General features: G+C 60.5%; 1 protein-coding gene across 1 annotated transcript in view; it reads right to left on the minus strand.

Annotated features, from left to right (window-relative positions):
- MEGF6 (multiple EGF like domains 6) overlaps positions 1-14,774 on the minus strand; it is a 122,264-nt gene extending 107,490 nt beyond the window's left edge. Inside the window, exons 1-2 of the mRNA XM_030805743.1 lie at positions 14,410-14,774; positions 5,650-5,784 (exon numbers count right to left, since the gene is read on the minus strand). Of these exons, the coding sequence (XP_030661603.1) occupies positions 5,650-5,784; positions 14,410-14,540 (266 nt within the window). The 5' untranslated portion in view covers positions 14,541-14,774. The remainder of the gene's footprint in view (positions 1-5,649; positions 5,785-14,409) is intronic.
- Positions 14,775-18,878: the final 4,104 nt, after the last annotated feature.

An 18,878-nucleotide genomic window follows, 5' to 3' on the forward strand; every position in this document is an offset into this window, starting at 1 on the left:
CATTTGGCAAGGGGCCTGCCTCTCCCACTCTGGGACTTGCCCTGAGTGAGACAGCTACAAACCTAGAGCAGAGGGAGGGTGGGAGGTGGGACACCCCAGCCCACACAGCCCCAGCATGCCACCCACCATCACACCCCCAGCCCGGGGCTCCTAAGTCTCAGTTCCTTCTTGCCTGGGCCTCTTCCAACTCGAGCTGCCCCCCACAGGCCGCCAACCACCCGCTCCATGCCCCCTAAAGTGAAAGACCCTTGGAGAGGGCTGGTCGGCCTGCGGACCCTGCAGCCCCTATGAGGACCAACCCCTCATTGCCCTGCAGCCACCACCAGCTCACACAGGCCCCACTGCCACCAGGGTGCTGGTTCACGCACGGCTGGGGTCATCAGGGGAACGAGGCCTTGGCCACATGGGTGCCTACTCCTCTGCCTTCTGGAAGGTTCTCTGCCTCTTGAGGAAGCTCCTTTCCTGCTTCCTCAGAGCATGGGTCACATCAGCCCCAGGATCTGCCCACCAACCCTGCTGTCCTTCCTCAGGGAGCCGCCCCAACGCCTGGGTCCTCACCCCTCCGCTGCCCAAACAGCCTCCACCCTCACTCTAGCAAGGACCAGCAAGACAGATGGCCACCTGTGCCACCTGCCCACTCTGACGCCCTGACTCCCGCTGCTTGTTCTGCAGTGACTTATGTCCCCACAAACTCAGGTCCGCCCAGATGTGACCTTACTTCTTGGAAATAGGGTCTTTGCTTCACCTGCAATTAAGTTAACATGAGGTCATTCACAGTGGATGGGGGGCCCTAATCCAGTGACTGGTGCCCTTATAAGACGGAAATTTGGACGCAAGCACAGGGGATGGCTGTGTGAACAGGAAGGCAGAGACAGAAATGGTGGCCACAAGCCAAGGCACTCCCAGACAGCCGGCAGCAGAAGCTGGGGCTGTGACAGACACCCCCTCAGAGCCCCTGCAGGGGCCCAGCCTGTCCACACCTTGATCTCGGACTTCCGGCCTCTGGAGCTGGGAGAGAATAAAGCCCTGCTGTTTTGAAGCCACCTGGTTTGTCGGGGCTCACTGCAGCAGTGGCAGGAAACTCTGGCACTGCTCACCACGTGGTACCTGCCCAGGGGTCCCAAGGTTCTGAGGCCTTTGTGTTTGCAAGGACAACTGCTCACGCGGATGTGCGCAGCGGGAGAATGGAGAGAGAGGCAGAGAGGGACAGAGGCAAGACAGAGAGACACAGAAAGAGAAATCCAAGGAGTAGAAGATGCACCCACCCCTGGCCTGCCCTGCAGCCTGCAGACCCCACAGCCGGCCACCCTGCCCCATCTCTGCCGCTGTCTGCAGGGGCGGTGACCAGGGGCCCAGCCAACAGCCTGGGATCAAGGGCCCTTGAGCCTCTGGGAGCGGCCAGGGCAGCCGGGCTGCCGTCTCTGGGTAACAAAACACCCCCAGCTTGCCAGGGCTGCTGCATGGGAAGCCGGAGGTGGGCCCTGGGGACCCTGACCCAACAAACAAGCGGGGCCAGTGGCCGGCGGGCGGGCCGCTTCCCGGAAGCACGTACTCATGCACGAGCACTGCAAAGAGACGCTCTGGGAGCGCCTTGCAAACGCCGTCTTGGCAGGACATGAAACCACTTGCCCGGACAGAAACCGACCACCACGGTGAACAATATTTGGCAGAGCTGAGAGTGTTTGGGCCTGTGCATGGTAAATATTTATCCCCTCTCTCAGGCTGCAGTGGTGCCGGGCTACGTGCTGCTTCCCTGGGCCACTGACCACCCCCTCCATCCCCCGGAAAGGGAATGACCCTTGCAGCCCTGGCAGCCCCCGTGAAGACCAGCCCTTCATTCCCCTGCAGCCAGCACCAGCTCACACAGGCTCCAACGCTGGGGAGCTGGTTCACGCAGGGCGGGGGTCGTCGTGGTAATGAGGCCGCCCCCGGGTGCCCACTCCTCTGCCTTCTGCAGCCACCAGCTCACAGTGGAGGCCACGGCTCAGGGAGTGTGGGCCTGGGGGGAGGGACCTGAGCGGCAGCTCCACCATCAGAGCCCCTCCCCCACCGCTTCCTTCTCAGGGATCTTGCTCCTCAGAGGGCAGGAGCCCCTTTATTCAAAGGGCCCCCCGGCCGGGTTTGTCAGGGAAGTACCCACTGAGGGGGCTGTGGGCAAGACCCCTGAACACCCAGGCGCCCTGTCAGCTGTACTCACAGCCTCACCTACTCTGGGCTGGGCCGGGCCAGAGCACCCATCACCCCGCGGCCCTGCCTGAGGCAGGCAGCAGGCTCCACAGCCCAGAAGCCAGACGAGGGGCTGACGCCTGCTGCCCTTCTGACCGCAGCCACCACAACACCACAACACAGCCACTGCGGGGCCAGCCCGGGGAGGGGGCTCATCTAATCCTCACTGCTGCTGTGAGCCAGGTGGGGAAACTGAGGCTTCAGCAGGTTCCCACCCTACTGGGGCTCATCCAGCCTGCTGGCCTCCCCGCCCAGAGCTCAGGAGAGGAGATGCCTCCTTGTCTGTCCAGGGCAGGAGGGTGACCCTACACCAGGCAAGCCAGGGTGTCCTCGGGCTGTGGGGTGCGCAGCTGCTGCCTCTCGCCCTCGGCTCTCAGCCATCCTGCACCCTGCCCCAACCAACTGGAGAATTACCAGTGGAGAAGAATCACTACAGAAAGAGAAGGCCAGAAGCCAAACCCTTGGGGACACGGTCCTGACAATGAGGCCCCAACCACCTGGCACGGGCACACCACAGGCAAAGCTGAACATTCAGAGCCACATGTGGCGCCCTTTAGGCCAGGGCAGGGTGCCTGCCACCAAGCCCAGCTGTGGCCTCACAGCCTGAGTCACCAGTCACCCAGCCGTGTGACAGTGGAGGGCTTGACGGCAGTCTCGGCCTGGCTGGTGAGGTGGCAGATGGAGGTGTGTAGAGGCTGAGGGGCGCGCGTGGTGCCCTGCCGGCCAGCACTCATGCTTGCTCCTCACTCCAAGGCCTGAGGAAGCCCAGGCCAGCCCCTGACCCCTGCCCTGCTGGAGCTGTTCTGCGTGTGGGCACCCCGTTTCTGAGTCCCATTCTGTGCCAGGCAGCCCAGAAAGGGTTAGGCTCTGACAGGCACGACCCCAGGCCCAGGAGATACTGTCAGCCCAGTTCACAGGTGAGAAAAAGGAGGCTGAGGTCGCCAGGCTGGTAGGGGTGGAGCCAGCGATGAAACCAAAAGCCTCCCATGGCACCAGCTCACCCTTGAGTCACCCCTCAGTGTCACAGTGCTCTGGGGTCCCGCCTCAGCTGCCCCGGCCTGGGCTGCAGCGCCAAGAGCCTGCCCGGCCCTCGCCCCTCTGCGCCCTCCTAAAGGCAGCCTGGGCCACCTTCCCTGCATCTCCCCAGAACCCAGGGGCCTCAAATGCTCAGTGCCCCAGCTGAATGGTGGCCAAGCCAATGAGCGGCCCTGCCCTTGCTGAGCCCAGCCACACATACCCAGGCATCTGCTGTGTGGCAAAGCTGTCCCCGTGGGCACAGGAGGAGTGGCCCGTGCCCACCTCTGTGATGCCACCCAAAGCCCAGCTGGGACGCTGGGGTCCCCACCAGTTCCACAGTGAGTTGGGAACCAGGTCGTAAGCACTGGGGGCTCGAGGGCAGACGGGCAGGGGCTCAGGGTTAGGGACGGGGACTCCTGATGCCAGAGGAGAAGAAGCAACGCTCTGAAGAAGGACAGGCAGGAGCCGGAGGGTGGGGGACAGGGCTGGCTCCTGGGAGGGGTGAAGGGAGCAGGCCCCAGGCTGGCGCTCCAGGCACCACCCAAAGTCTCACCGCGTGGAGTGACATCTGGACCTGGCATCTGAGGAGACTCCCCCGAGGCTGCACAGCTGGATTCAGCCCCCAGCAGCTTGGGAGGGGACACAAATTGGGAACGTGGGATTTAGGAGCACCCTGTGCCCATGAACAGCCCCAGGAGCATCCCAAAGGGACAGGGGCCCGGGCCGCGTGTCACCACCTCACTTGGGGCTGGTTCCAGTACAGCACACAGGACGCCCATCTCCCCGGCACCAGGGTGGTAAGAGGCCTCTGGTTCCCCCAGGAGTGGGGGCCAGGTGAGAACAGCCCAGAGTCCTCGGAGGTGGACCTCGGCTCCTCCCCCACGACAAGCCCGGGACCTTGAGGCAGAACGGCCACCTTTCGGGAGGGAGGGTTGGTGAAGAGGCCCAGACACCCTGCACTGGGTAATGCCAGGGGGGGGATCCCCTGCCAGTGCCCCCCTACCAGGCAGGGGGACTTTGTCCACGGCTGCGCCCAGTGCCCTGCCAGGAGGCTGAGGACCCTGGCACATCAGCAACGCTGCTCCCACCCTGCCTTCAGGCCAGCCTGGAGACCACAATGGAGAAATCGTACCCCCATGACAGGGGGACTTCCTCAGCCCGGCCACCAGCACTCTCTCCAGCCCTGGGCTCAGATGGCTTCTGGCTGCTTCTAGAAACGGAGCTCTTCCACCACGAGCTATTGGCAGGAGACCTGGCTGATGCAACCAAATTTCTGCAGGTAAATCCACCTTCACCCATGCACGAATGACATCCACAGGGCTGGCCCGCATCCACGCACGAATGACATCCACAGGGCCGGCCTGCATCCATGCATGGGTGACGGTCAGGATAGACTGCAAGCTGCTATTTTGGGGAAAACAGAGATTTCTTCTTCTTTTTGCTCAGGGTCCCTGAACCTCAGCCCTCCTGGCACTAGGCCGGGTCATCTGTTCGGGGGGTCGTCCTGTGTGCTGCAGATGCTGAGCAGCATCCCTGGCCCCCTCAGCCTGCCCAGCTCACCTGTCACCAAACCTGACTCCACATCTCCACTGTCCTGGGGTAGGAAGACAGAACTGCCCCTGAGTGAGAACCACCATTATTGCCTAACAGTTTTTTCCCTCCTCTACTCTGAACACATCTGAATTGCACAGCAAACATGCATTGACCGGAAAGCTGCCGGAGTCCCCTGGAGCGGGCACAGCAGGTGCAGGGGTCCCACATGGACCCCACGCCCAAGAGAGCAGCACAGAGCAGGGCCTCGGCTGCTCTGCAGATCCCAGGCTGAGAAGCTAAGCCACGCTCTTATCTGAGAGCGCTTTCCTGCTTTCCCTCCCCCAGACACACGGAAACCCTCCACCTGACATGGGGTAGCTGCCAGCTCCCCGCACAACCTGCTTTGCAGCAGGGCCAGCTCTGCAGAGCCCACATCTATAAAAGGGGGAGAGGTGTGCACAGGCACTCAAGTTCGGTGTTGAAATGAAATCTTGAGCAGTAAAAGGTTTCACGTGTGTTTGGGAACAAGGCCCTAGGGCCAAGCAGCAGCAGCCTCCTACCGGGCCTCCAGCAGGCTGAGACCACTCTCCCCTTCCTGCGTGGCCAGCATCCTCCTGGGCTGGGCCCCTCCTCCTCCACAAATCCCTCACAAAGGACTCAGGTGCGTGGCTAAACAGGAGAGGGCTACAGCATGTGAGTAGCCCCGTGGCAGCCCCACCTTGAGGGTGGGAGAGGCCTCATGCTTCAGGCAGGGGGTGTGCGTGGCCCCGAGACCAGGACGGGGTCCCAGCCTCAGCTGCCCAGCTCCTGGGTGGTCAGTGCCGCCCTTTGTGTGAATGGAGCCCCTCCTCCAACATGGGCCCCTGCACTTACCTCCGCTCGTGGCCCACGCACCGCGCCTGCCACCCGCAGCCAGCCTTCCACACCGGCACCGTGTGGCTGAAGGCCTGCACGCACGGCTGGCGGCGGCCCACCAGGGTCAGCTCCTGCTCAGCACACACGTGGGGCCTGGAACAGAGACACAGAGTCAGCACCTCAATCACCCCCAGCCGGCAGCACCCACCCCTCCTGCACCCCCAGCCTTGGGTGTTAGCTCATCTGGAGTGAGGTCCAGACCTATGGCCAGGCCTCCACGGCACAGTGCCCATGCCAGTGCCCCAGGCCAGCTGTGGGACCCAGGCTTGAGGGCACAGGAGCTCAGGGGAAAAGGCAAGATGACTGCCACATCCCCCCCTCATGGGCCACAGCGTGGCTCCTAGGGCTCTAAGACCTCGAGACACAGCCACCAATGACGCTGCCTCAACAGACAGGAACTGTGGCCTCAAGGCACAGTCATGCCTCGTCCAGAATCCAGGACCAAGCGCTGGCCCATCTGTCCTCCCCACCCCAGCCCTCCCCACCTCGCTTCAGAGATGTCCCCAGGCCTGATGCTGCTGGGGCACACTGCTGGGGTGAACCCGGCCCATCCACTGTGAAGTCAGCGGCTCCCTGGCATCCTATGACCCGCACTGGTGTGTTTGCTCTTGGAGGAGTAGGTGAAAACCCCAGCCCCATCCCTGCCAAGCTCCTTCAGGTCCCTCCAAGGCCTCTCCAGCCCAGAGGCTGCATAAACCAGGGGATGGGGGCACACCGAGGACAGGTGCCTTAAGCCAGCCACCCAGACCCCACCGGGCTCAGAGTAGGTGGAGAAAGGACTCAGGCCCTGTGGGGGGAAGTGTCAGAGGGAGGGACCTGCCAAAGACAGCCACACAGGCCAGCACCTCCAGAGCAGGGGCTCGCCCCTGGCCTGCCCTGACCCAGGGGTGAGGCGGGCTCGCTCCACAGAGGCAAATTCGGGGGAAGAGGACAAGGCTCCTGTGCTCGTGTCCCACTGCGTCAGGTCATGTCTAGGGGGCCTCAGAGGAAAGAAGAGGCTTGTCCTGCTCTCCCAGCTTGGGACTTGCTCCCCAGAACCAGGGCCAGGCACACCTGGTGCGGGCCGGTGTCTCCCCTCCAGCCTCAGGTACAGCAAGCCTGGCAGATCCCGCCAGAGCCCCTCCCACCTCCTGGGGGCAAGCAGGTGGCATGGGCTCCCCCAGCCTCCTCATGAGAGGTCCCCACCCCCCGGGAACATTGCCCAGGCTCGGTACCGCCCTCCGCCCAGGCCTTGCCAGGAGCTCCTAACCCGCCGCCGCCACTCAGCACTCAGAGACTGCCCGCCCTGTCCAGCCATCCTGGCCCCAGGCCAGCCGCTCCCAGATGGAGGCTCTCGCAATGGAGGACTTCATTTTTCCTCTTTCCTGGGGCTTGTGCTGTGTGGGAAGCCCTGTGTCCCCTCTGACATCAGCCCACCCCCTTGTGCTGAACAAATCCAGAAAGCACAGACCCAACACAGCGGTGGCAAAAACTGAGAGCAGCAAATGGCAAATGGCAGGGCCTCACCAGCCGGGACAGCAGGGGCTCCACCAGGCTGCCGTGGTACCTGGAGGAGGGACCCTGGCCTCCAGCTGCCCACCCACGAAGGGGCAGATGAAGGCTGGGACCGGAGTCCAGCTCCAGGTCTCCAGTCAAGTCCGAGAGGGGCTGGGGCTGCTGCTGGACACGTCCTGCCCGTGACCTCCTGCCGAGAGGTTCTGCCCACACTCTCCCGCAGTTTCCCAAACACCCCATCCCAGGGCTGAGGCTTGCCCACCCGAGGCAGCGTTGATTCCCGGAGTCCAAGCCCAGGTGACTGCAGGGCAGGGCCACAAGGCAGGGCACGAGGCAGGGCAGAGCTTCTTCTGGCCATGAGCAGGGTCCAGGCTCCCCACCAACTCCCAGACAGACTGGCAGCTGCAGCCGAGAAGCCTCCACAGCAATGGGGCCCTCCAGCTAGGCAGGATCAGCTGCACAAACCCAGGGCAGGTGGAAAGGCTCTGCCATTGCCTCTTCCTGCACCAGGAAGACAACTCTCACCTGGGTGGAGAGCGAGACTTCCAAAAACCCCAACTATTTCTACCTGGGAGCTGGGGAACAGGTGACTCATTCAGGAGTGCCTCCTCTGTGCCCAGCACCAGGTTCTTTCCTGACATTACATCATCAAATCTCTCCCCTCCCAGGGAGGAAGTGACAGTGACCCCCTGATCTGCTCAAGGTCACCAGCTAATGGTGATGACTAAGGGCCAGGTCTCTCCCACCTTCCCCCAGCACTGTTGGGCCTCTGTGTCCCAAGGGCCATGACGGATCCCAGAATGAGAATAGGGGAGGGGGCAGGACCAGAGGATGGATCAGGGACAGAGGGTCACGTCTCCAGGGAGAGCCCTCCTCAGCCTCCCTGGGGCTGGGTCTTGACTTCATTCCTGACCCCCAGACTACAGCACCCATGGGGGATGGTCTCACAGCCCCCAGGGCCACTGCCCCACCCCACCCTGCTGTGACCCAAGGCTGACCTCTGTGGATCACATCCTCCCAGCACCTGCACACACACACACTCTCACACTCACACTCTCAGTCACACACAAACTCACACTCAATCACATGCATTCACAACCACTCATACACACACCCACACACAATCACACACTCACAGTCACATACACCCTTACTCATCATACTCAATCACATACACCCACACACACAATCACACACACTTTACATGGACTCAAACACACTCACACAATGCACTCACACGTAGTCTCACACACTCACACAATCACACACACAATCACACACATTCACAAGCACATCAATCACACGCATTCACACTCACATGCATGCTTACACACTCAACATGCTCATACACTCACACATGTTCACACACAATCACACTCACTACCATACCCACAATCACACAAAAACTCACAATCACACATTCACACTCAAAATCACAGACCCTCATACACAAAACACTTACCCATACACACATATACACACAATTACCTACATACACACACACAATCACACACATACACATTCACACACACAATCACACATACTCATACACACTCACACACTCACATACACATTCACAATCACACACATACACACACTCATACAATGACACACACACAAACACACACAATCACACACATACACTCATGCACACACACACTTCTGTACTCTCACGCATGCAAGCTCACAAACTCACACACACTCACACATATGCACTCTCAAACTCCCATTCATACACACTCACAGATACACACACAGGCACACACACACTCAGACATTTACACACTTTGCCCTCTGGCTGCCAGGTGGGTTTAGTCAATGGGAGGACCAGCAAGAGATGCGGGAGAGGCACTGGGGTGTGACCCTCCTGTCAGGGGTGGGGGCCGTGCCCACTCTCTCCAGGTTCCAGGACCCAGCCCCCACCCAAGGGATGGCCTCGGCTGCACGGTGACACCCCCGTGCTTCCTGCGCCCCTTCGTGAAGATCCCTCCCCAACCCTTCCCGGGACAGTGCCACCCCCGTCCTCCTCCTACTGACAGATACTCTGTCCCCCTGAAACTTAAAAATTCACGCTTTCATGTAACAGTGTCAAACTTGGGATCGGAGACAGGTGTTTTAAAGAACTAGCACATCTTGGAGGGCAGAACTCATGATGAATGCACCCACCCCACCGACCATCGGGCTCTAGGGCTGCAAAGCATCATGCAGTGATTCTCAAAGTGGGGTCCCCCGGCCAGGACCAGCCGCCCCCCCTGGGAACCTGCAGAAATGCACACTCCTGGGCCCCACCCTGGAACACTGAATCCAGGACTCTGGGGGTGGGGCCCAGCATTCCTCAGGGAAGGAAGGATTGTGTGTGTTTGCCCAAGCCCACCAGGGGATGCCAGAGCACAGTCAAGCTTGTAACCCCAGGCCTAGCGGTTTGAAGCAAGGTCTCACCGCCAGGCGGCCTGGGTTTGAATCTCAGCTCCCCACGCCCCATCTTTAAGACGCGCAGGTTACTGAACCTCTGCGTCAGTTTCCTCACCTGTAAAATGAGGACTCACAGCACTGACCTTGCCAGGTTGTCATGAGGGTTAGATGAGCCCACACAAAAAGGTCTCCCAACAGCCCTCAGCAGGTGTGAGCTAATGTTACTGCAGATGCTGGGACTGTTTATTCCGGAAAAAGTGTCACTTGTACCTCAAAAGTGGGCCATAGGAACTGCTACAGGCATTGAACGCTTTTGCCGTCCCTGTGCCTTGCAACGCACTTACCCACAGCAAGCCCTGGGCACAAGTGGCCTTGAACTCCTTGCCATAAAAAAACGGAAGCAGCGGGGGCGGAATAGGCCGATGATCCCCGAGCTTCTGGGCTACAGGGTCCAGCCCCTGACTCTGCGATGGCCCCTGTGCTGAGGGCAGCCACTGTGAAGGGACTCTGTCACCATCTCAGGATGGAGATGACACAGAGAGGGCAGAGCGGTGAGCTTGGGTTTTCAACAGACACCCCAGGCCTGGGGCCTGGCTGTGTAGCCTGAGGAGTCACTGACCATCTCTGAGCCCTCAATTCAGCATCTGGAAAGCAGGCGTGATGACAGCTCGGGCCTCCAGGACTTGGAGACTTCAGGGACATGGCCGGGGCTGGAGGTCCTGAGGGGTTGGGTGCTCCCCTCTGAAGGGCCTTCTTGTCCCTCCTGGCCCTCCTCAAACCTGAGCAATCTCAGCTGCCACTAACCAGCAAGATGACAATGCTGAAGGACTCACCGAGACCCCTTGCCAACCCCACCCTGGACCACCCAGCAGCCCTTCCCGCACGTCACACCCATCACTCTCTGGGCCCCTGCCTGCCTGGTACGTCCTATGTCTCCCCAATAACTCCCCCCGCCTCACGGCTCTCCCCAAGGCCAGAGGGGCCTTGCCCTGCCCAGCCAGGCCATGATCCCTGAAAGCAGCTCCTGGGTGGCTCTTGCAGTGACCCCCAACAAAACTGATTGATCATCAATCAAGCCTTCAAGGCAGCCTTCAAGGATGGAGGGGGCGAGTGTGGGAACGACTGTCTCCTCTGGGGACTTCGGCACCGCACACGCAGCCCCGGTGGCCTTCCCGCACCGCACACATGGCCCCAGCGGCCTTCCCACCTGGGAGGATGAAGGTGGCAGGGGGAGGGCAGGCAGAGGAGTGGACGAAAAGAAACCTCCCACTGCTGCGCATGGGTCTGAGGAGAACCCAATAAAGCGCCTGGTGACCTTTGACAGGACCAGAGTCCCAGGCCTTTCTGTTCCTTGCGGCTGGATCCTGCCTCCCATCTGGGGGCGTGGAACAGGAATTCCCAAACTACAAAGTGGACCCGGCGCAGTCGGAGGCGGAATGCTCCCAGCTGGCGGGCCATCTGCTCCTGGGCAGAGCTGGTGCTCCACGGGCAAGAGATGGGCACGCTGCAGGGTCCCTCCAGGGCAGGCAGCAACAGTCTGGGCCCAGCGATGGCATCACCAGTTTGGGGAGGGGGAGATCCAGAAACCGGGCAGCCAGCCTGGCTCAGCTCCCCAGCCTGGCTGAATGCAGCCCCTGAACAAACCCCTGTGGGAGGCATGGGCGGTGGGGGAGTTGGGGGGGCTTGCTCAGGACAGCAGCCCTGGAGGCGGGCCTCGCTCAGGACAGCAGCCCTGGAGGCGGGGCTCGCTCAGGCCAACAGCCTCGCGGTTATTTTTAAAGGCTCGTTTTTACCAGCATGGTTCTCCTCTGCTTATGCTTCCCAGGCCCCCATGCAGCCAGCATGGGGGGAATCTCAAGGCCCTGGGGTTGGGGGAGCCCAGCTCCTGCCCTGGGGCCCCTCGGACCCTCCTGTAGACAAGGAGACAATGAACAATGTCACTCGAAGCCCCAAAGGCAGCAGCTCACAGAAGTGAGAACTCCTTCCCCTCCAGGTCACGTGCTGTGAAACTCAGGGCCCTAAGGGGAGGCTGAGAACAGCTGCCTTCTACACCCTGGGGTCGGGCAGCAGGCCTGCTGACAACCTGCAGGCCTCAGGCTCACAAATGGGGCCCTTGGAGCCCATGGCACCAGTAGATCCAAAGAGCTACTTGCAAGATTGGACTTGAGCTTGCAGGGCCCGACCCGCCCTGGAGGGGAGGCTTCATATCATTAGCTGATTCCAGAGCACTGGCCATTTTTGATTTTTGTAGCACAGCTGCCCAGAGGGGACTCCATCAGAGAGAATCTGAGCCCCGCGAAGCAGACATTCCTCTCTGCAGCCCAGCAGTGCCTCTCAGGGTCTCCAAAATGTGGAGCTTCCAACCATGGCTGGTCTGAGCCCTGCGGGTCCATGCCTTAGCAGGTGGGCAATCGGCCCCCCTCTCCCAGACCCTGTTCCCAGATGCCCAGCCAGCAGCCTAGGGCCTCCTGCATGAGGCCCCAGGAAAGAGGCCAGCCATCCTTCCTCATAGCGGAAATTCACTTTGGAGTGACCTGAATCAGCAGAGAGATGAGCTCCGCCCGCTCCAGCGATGGGGCAAAGCACCTGGATCTGCGAGTCAGAGGGCACCCCCCTCACTGCCCCCAACAGCATCTCCCAGAGGCCCCAGCTTCTAGCATTAACAGGAGGTTGGCAGTAAGGCTTCAACTCAGCAGCCAGTGGTTCAGGAACACTCAGCCAGAGGGGGTGCCGCTGCCCTGTGCCAGGCCCTGCCTGCTCATCAGATTCCCAGGAGGAAAGGGTAATGGGGAGAACAGGATCAGCAGGGACTGAGCACTCTCTGGGATCTGGCCTGCTCCTCTGGGGTAAGGGAGCCAAGAGCGCCCTTGCCCCACCCCCGTACCAGAGCCCACAGCTTCCTCCTCCTTTTGCTACACAGAGTGAGCCTCAGAACAGGCCCTGCACTCCACAGCCCAGTGGGGACCTCTCCAGGGTCCAGCTCAGGGTCCCCGCACTCACTCAGCCCGTCAACTTCGGCCCACGGCAGCCTGGCTGCATGTCCAGGCACATGCCAGGTGCTTACAGGACAACAGGCCTGTGGAAGGCATGCCTGCCACCGTCACAGAACTCAGACTCTCGCTGGTGGACAATCTGTGAGCAGAGGCCCCCAGTGGATATGCCTGCAGCCAAGAAGATAAACCAGGGGCACAGGCCCCCAGTGCAGCCACCGCCACTTACTGCAGCCAGGGAGGCTCCCCAGGAGAAAAGCAGGATGTGAAGGACAGAGAAGGGAGAGGAGGGGAGGTTTGGAGAAAAGATGAGCAAAGAGAGCCAACTCTGCTGCAACCCATTTCCACCATTTCAAATGGCTTTGCCCCAGGGTCACGAAGGGCCTCCCGAGCCCAGGTGCAGAGGCAGAACACAGGAAGCAGACCCTCCACTCCTCTCCTGGAGACCCCAGCAAGTCTGAATCTGGCAGGGGGCCCAGGAAGGTCGCCGACAGTTTCCACAGTGCACTGGTGGCAGAGGCCCCTCGCAAGAGCAGGGACATCCGAGCAGAGACAGTGGGACATCCACCTCCGCCCAGCAGCAGCCCACCCCTGCGACTCTGGGGAGCCTATGCCCCTGGAAGCCCCTGGCTGGTCCCAGGAGGAGGTGGCTGAGCAGCAAAGGCCACTGTGCTGTCCCTTCTGAGCCTGCAGCTCTCCTCAGACAAAGGCATTGGAATCACAAGAAAGAGGAATGTCCCGCCGTCATGTGGAGTCAGGACTAGGGCCATTCACACTGCAGATGCCAAGGCCCCCAACCCAGGGACAGCACGGCTTTGAAAAGGCCTCTACTTCTTGGAGTAAAGCCAGACCCACGGTGGGGTCTTGGGAGCTTGGACCCCCTCCCCTCCACCAGCTAGACGTGGCAGCTTCTCCTGTCAGTCCCCAGCCAGCTGCAGCTCAGTCCTGCATAGCCAGGTTTGTGGCAGGCCCTTGAGCACCAGGCCCTGCGGGGGAGTGCTGGACACGAACAGCCTGAGGGCCCCTCTGCAGCCCCTGGACGGGGAGGCTGTCAGACAGGAGGCCTTCACCTGGGCCTGGCCCTCGCCCACCCGCCCCTGCCCAGCAAGGCCAGGCAGTGCTGGGTGGGGGCGCCAGCGACTCCCCTCCTCCTTCTCCTCCTCCTCCTCTACTGCCGCACCAGTTTTCCTTTGAGGCCAACACAAGGATTGATTTGCTGTTCAAGAGAGACGGCTAAACGGCCCGTTGGGGAATCATCTTTCAAAATTAAATTCATCTCGGCTGGCTCCCTGACCCTCTCTTCCTGCCCATTCTGGCACTAAATTCCTTCTCCAACAGCCCAAAGCACACGTGTTTACCACACAGACAAACTCCATGCAGCTCCCCCATCTGGGCAGGGCTCACCCCTGCGAAGGCCCCCAGACCCCAGGAGACAGGCTTTGGAGGGAAGCGGGAACAGACGGCTTCCTCTCTGCCTTCTCCCAGCCGGGCTCTGGGGCCAGACCCTGCCCGGAAAGGGGCCCAGATTCCTCACCGCTTTCCAAGTACAGTATCTGCCTGAGCCTGCAGGACCCACATCACGGAGCAAAAGAAGGGGAGAGTGGGAGAGGGGGAGGGGACACGGCGAGGGGCCCTGCCACAGAAGGGCCCCAGACTCGACGCTGAAGCCCTGTGTCTCAGCCACCTCCTCCACAGTTAACGCAAACAGCCCATTGTTCTGGAGCCCCAGGGACAAAGCCTCGGAGCTCCGTCCACCACGGGCCTCCAGAGGCCCCGGGGTCTCTGGACGACCCGCCGAGCCCTCCCAGCTCCTGCTACTTACATGCTGGGCTGCAGCGGGAGCAGGGGCCGCGGCGGAACTCTGGTGCCCATGGGCACGGCGGGGAGCAGCAGCAGCACCAGCGCCAGGGCCACCGCGCGCCCTGCTGCCCTCGCCTCTTCAAGGAACGACATCGTGCGCGCCGGTGCCTCCTCCGCTCCCTGGCTCACAGGCGGCCCCAGCGGCTCCCCGGGGCCTCCGCCTCCACGTGCGCCATAGGACGCAGCCACAGGTGCCCGCGCCGGGTCCGCGGAGCCCAAGGTCGCTGCAGGCGCGGAGCGTCCCGGCTTCCTGCCCGCGCCCGAAGTGGCACCGCGGAGACCTGATCGCCGGGTCCACCCTACAGACACTCGCCCAAGCGCGGTGAGCACAGTGCCCTGGGCCCAGAGCCTGGAAGGCCGCCACGCCCCCGGCCCGCCCCCAGCCCGGACCCCAGTCCCGACCCGCCCCGGCTCGCCCACCCCGTGCGCCCTCGGCCCCGCCCCTTCCCCCTCTCCATCTCCCACCCCACCAGCGCCCCGCCCCCGGCACGGCCCCTGGACTTGCCCGGATCCCTCACCCCAGCCCAGGCTCCTGCTTCCAGCCCCGCCCATAGCCCCCCCCCGCTCCGGTCCCGGCCCCGCCCACAGCCTCCCCGCGTTCCGCCCCAGACCCCCGCGGGGCTGGCGCAGCCCCTTTGCGCTCCCTGCTCGTCTCTGGCGGAAAGTCCAAGTCCTAACCGACTCCAGTGACCAGTCCAGGAGGGGCCGGGCGCCAGGGGGCCACACCCCGCAAAGGCAGCTCTCTGGGGTCCTGGACCCCAGACCTTGACCTCAGGAGACAGCCCTCAGCCTCCCTGACTTCTCAAGTCCCACGGGGAAGCCAGCCTCGGCTTGTCCTGCCCGTGGACGCTCCGTCCACCTTCGCCCTGACACCTCACCCCCTTCCCGCAGGGCAGGGGTCGGGGAAGGGCTTGAGGAGGGCGTGGCCAGCCTCTGCAGCCCGCGTGCACCCTGGACGCCCCTGCTTCGGGGACCTGCATTGTTGGTTCCTAACCACCTTCTGGGCATCCCCGTTCCTCCTGCTGTGCTGCGTGTTCTTGGACAGTGGCCTGGAGTGGGTAGGCGCGGGGTCCCAGCAGCCACAGACAGGAGGAGGCGCTAACTTCTAGGGTGCCCATGGGCACAGAGGCACTGTCTAGGGTGCTAACTTCTAGGGTGCCCATGGGCACAGAGACACTGTCTAGGGTGAGGCTTCTGCGAAGCAAGATTCACTTGTCTCCTTTGAAACCTGGTTTTGGTTTGAAATTGACTGACTCCAGGGGCCAGGACCAGGTAGTCTCAGGGATGGAGATGGAGTCTCTGGGGTCAGATCTACCAGACATACAGGAGAGTCTCTTCGAATAGCAGAGGAAGGTGCAATCTGGGTGGGACCAGATGGGGGCCAGGTGTGGCCCCCTCGTTAGCCACACAAAGAGCCAGCCATGCCCGTCCCTGCCAGAGAGGTGCGCTGGCCAACAGCTCAGCCATTGAAGCCTGGCCAGGCCCTGTTCCTTGGAACCTTCCCCCTCCAAGGCTTCGTGTGGTCTGGGGGAGGCACTTCTAATAGGGAGCACTGGAGGGAGCCCTGGCTGGGAGGGGCTTGGGAAGGGAGCACCCCCTGACTGTCCCGATAGGAGGGACAACAGTACCCCCCAACACAAACAGGCTGTCTGTGCCTCCACACCACCTGAAGGCTACAGTCTTCTGGGGGTGGGTGGCCGTCTGGCCAGCCTCGCTGTCACCCCAGCTTTACAGAAGGGGAGACCTAGGTCACAGGAGGGGGAGCACCCCAAATCACCCAGCTTGTGAACTGCAGATCCGGGAACTGAACATAGGGGTCTGGCTCTGGGGAGCTTCGACTAACCCTGTAATCTGCTGCTTATAAACAACAACAACAAACATTGACAGGCACAAAATAGCCAGGAATCCCCAAGAGGTGAGCTAGTTCACTGTCTTCTAAAACCCCAACTACCAGTTGGTGCCCCCATTGCTGATGCTCCAAACACTGCCTAGTCCGTCCTACGGGGCTCTCAATTCTGCCTCTCACCCAGCGCCACTGACCACCCTTCCCAGGATCTCAGCTGCAGGGGCTGCCCCAAGCCTGGGTTTGGGGGCTACTTTCCTCCTGGTCTCCCAAGAGCCTGCACCCAAGAAAACCTCCCCAGTGCCCCATTTCTGTGCTGGGCCCTGTCCTTGGGTGGAGATGCAAGCCCGTGATTGTCTCCCCCACCCTGAGAGCTGTGGAATGGCTTCCCCATCTTTACATCTGATCCCTGCTGTTTGAGAGCTGGCGTGGCACGCATGGGTGGTCAACAAGTGTGTGTCAAGTGAATGAATTAACACCTTGAAAAAGTTTACCAGCTTCTCTGCTGAATTCCAGCCGGCCCTGGGAAGGGGGTGGAGGAGGATGTTTGAGAACATTCTCCAGCTTATCAGAGGAAGAAGGAAAGAATTTGGGTGGATCCTGTGGGTTCAAAAGGAGGTCTCTGGGCAGGGGAGGGTTCAGGTTTCGAGCAGCCTGAAACGTATAAAATGAGGGGCCCTCTGGAAGAAAAATCATATAAAAGTAAGTTATTTTACAAAAATACTCGACCTCATGTGTGCATTTCTAGGGCCCTGAAGCATGACCTCTGCTGGCCCTGCAGAACCCTGCCGCTATGCACTCCCCTGTCCCAGGCACTGTGTTGAGCAGCTGGGGGAAGAGTCCTGGGCAGGCCCCAGGTGGGGAGGCAGGCAGGAAGGGGACATGTCCTTCCTGCTGGAAATCCCTGTGGTCAGGACACCTGCCGCACCCTCCCAGGCTGTGCATAGCTTTTTCCCACGCCATTCAGGGTGATGGGGGCAATCCAGTGGGGAGGTCTGTGGTCTTCCCCCACTGCGCTCGCTCGTCCCTAGACAGAACTCTCATTCTCAGGCACAGCAGAGAGCTCACTTCTCTGACAGGCAGGCCCCTGAGGCTGTCTGTGCCCCTACATCTCACCCCCTCCACCCAAAGCCCAGGTCCTCTGCCCAGCCTGGTACTGGAGGGCATGGGTGTCACTCAGACATGTGACCGTCTCAGTCCCAAAGTGTGTCTTCCTGCCCACAAGACAGCCGAGCGCCAAAGAGGGTGCCTAGACTTGATATGTGAAAACAGGCATCAGCCTGGCTTGTGTGTTTAATACACTTCTATATGCAGATTGAACTTATGGTAGAGAAGGTTTCTTTTGTAGCAAAAAATAAACTACGCAGAGCACAGTAAATATTCTCCAAGAATGATCTTTGTCCATTTTCATAATAAAGTGACAGTCTGTGGGACAGTTACTGCAAACATTTTCCCAGTCTGTAGTTTTGGTTTTAATATGGTTACTGAGGTTGTCAGACTATATAAGCTTCGAATTTCATGTACGCAGTTGTTTCTCTGCAGTTCCCTCCATTGCTTAGAAGTAAGCACTAAGCTTAGAAGGTTCACTGATGTTTATTCTTTTTTGTCGCTTCCATTGCATTTATGTATTTATTTCCCTCAGCATTTATTCTGCTGTCCGCTGTGAAGGAGGAATCTCCCTGGTTAGCCAGTGGTTCAGGCACCATCAGCCAGCCCAGCTCCTTCCACTCATGCGAGGCAGCTTCTTCATCCCGAACTCATCACAAACAGACTCTGTCTCTGGGTATTTCCACTGGGTCTTAACTCAGCCCCAGAGAGTTTTACCTCTTTGCCCTGCGTTCCCAGGATGAGACAGAAGGGCCTGCCATGTTGATTCTCATGACAGCTTACTGGGAGCTTGTCTAAACAACGGCACAGCCAGTACCCCCCCACTACTCTCATCTTTCCCCTGAAAATTATACTGGTAATTCCCATCCGTCGTTCTTCCAAATGAATTTTGGAGTCACTTTGCCCAGTCCCTTCAAAGTTGCGTTGGACTTCTCATTGCAGTTGCCTTAAATGTATGCATGGAGAAAAATGGACATTTTCAGAGTCATCAAACTTTGGGAAGGGCAGGGATCGCAGCAGGGGGTGCACTTTCTGACTCCTGAGGAGGCAAAGGAGAGAAAGGGTCGCTGCAGAGACTGTTGCGGGGCACTGCCCCCTGGTGCAGAGTGCAGGTATTAGAACCCACTGGTCCCGTGGCTGGACCCACTGGCCTCCCTCTGGTCCTCTTTCCGAGTGGGGGCTTCCCATGGCTTCAGAGACCCGTTGGGTTACAGCTGCAGCTCAGGCCTCAGCTCCCAGACCAAGTTCCATCCTAAACACCTTTCAGGAAATCGTAGCCAAACATCCCAATTCCACTGTTAGGTTTGCCAACTCCACTTAGGAAGTACAGACCCGATGAGTCATCACAGCCCTGCGTGTTCTTGGGAAGGCACCAGGTGGGAAGCAAGCCGAATGGAGGTCTATATTAGACCCCAAATGTAGATGCCCGCACCCAGGCCTGCAAGAGGGCCCTGAGCCACGGCACCTGGCATGGAAGCCCG

This window comes from Nomascus leucogenys, chromosome 24 (assembly GCF_006542625.1).
Source record: "Nomascus leucogenys isolate Asia chromosome 24, Asia_NLE_v1, whole genome shotgun sequence".
Lineage (NCBI taxonomy): Eukaryota > Metazoa > Chordata > Mammalia > Primates > Hylobatidae > Nomascus > Nomascus leucogenys.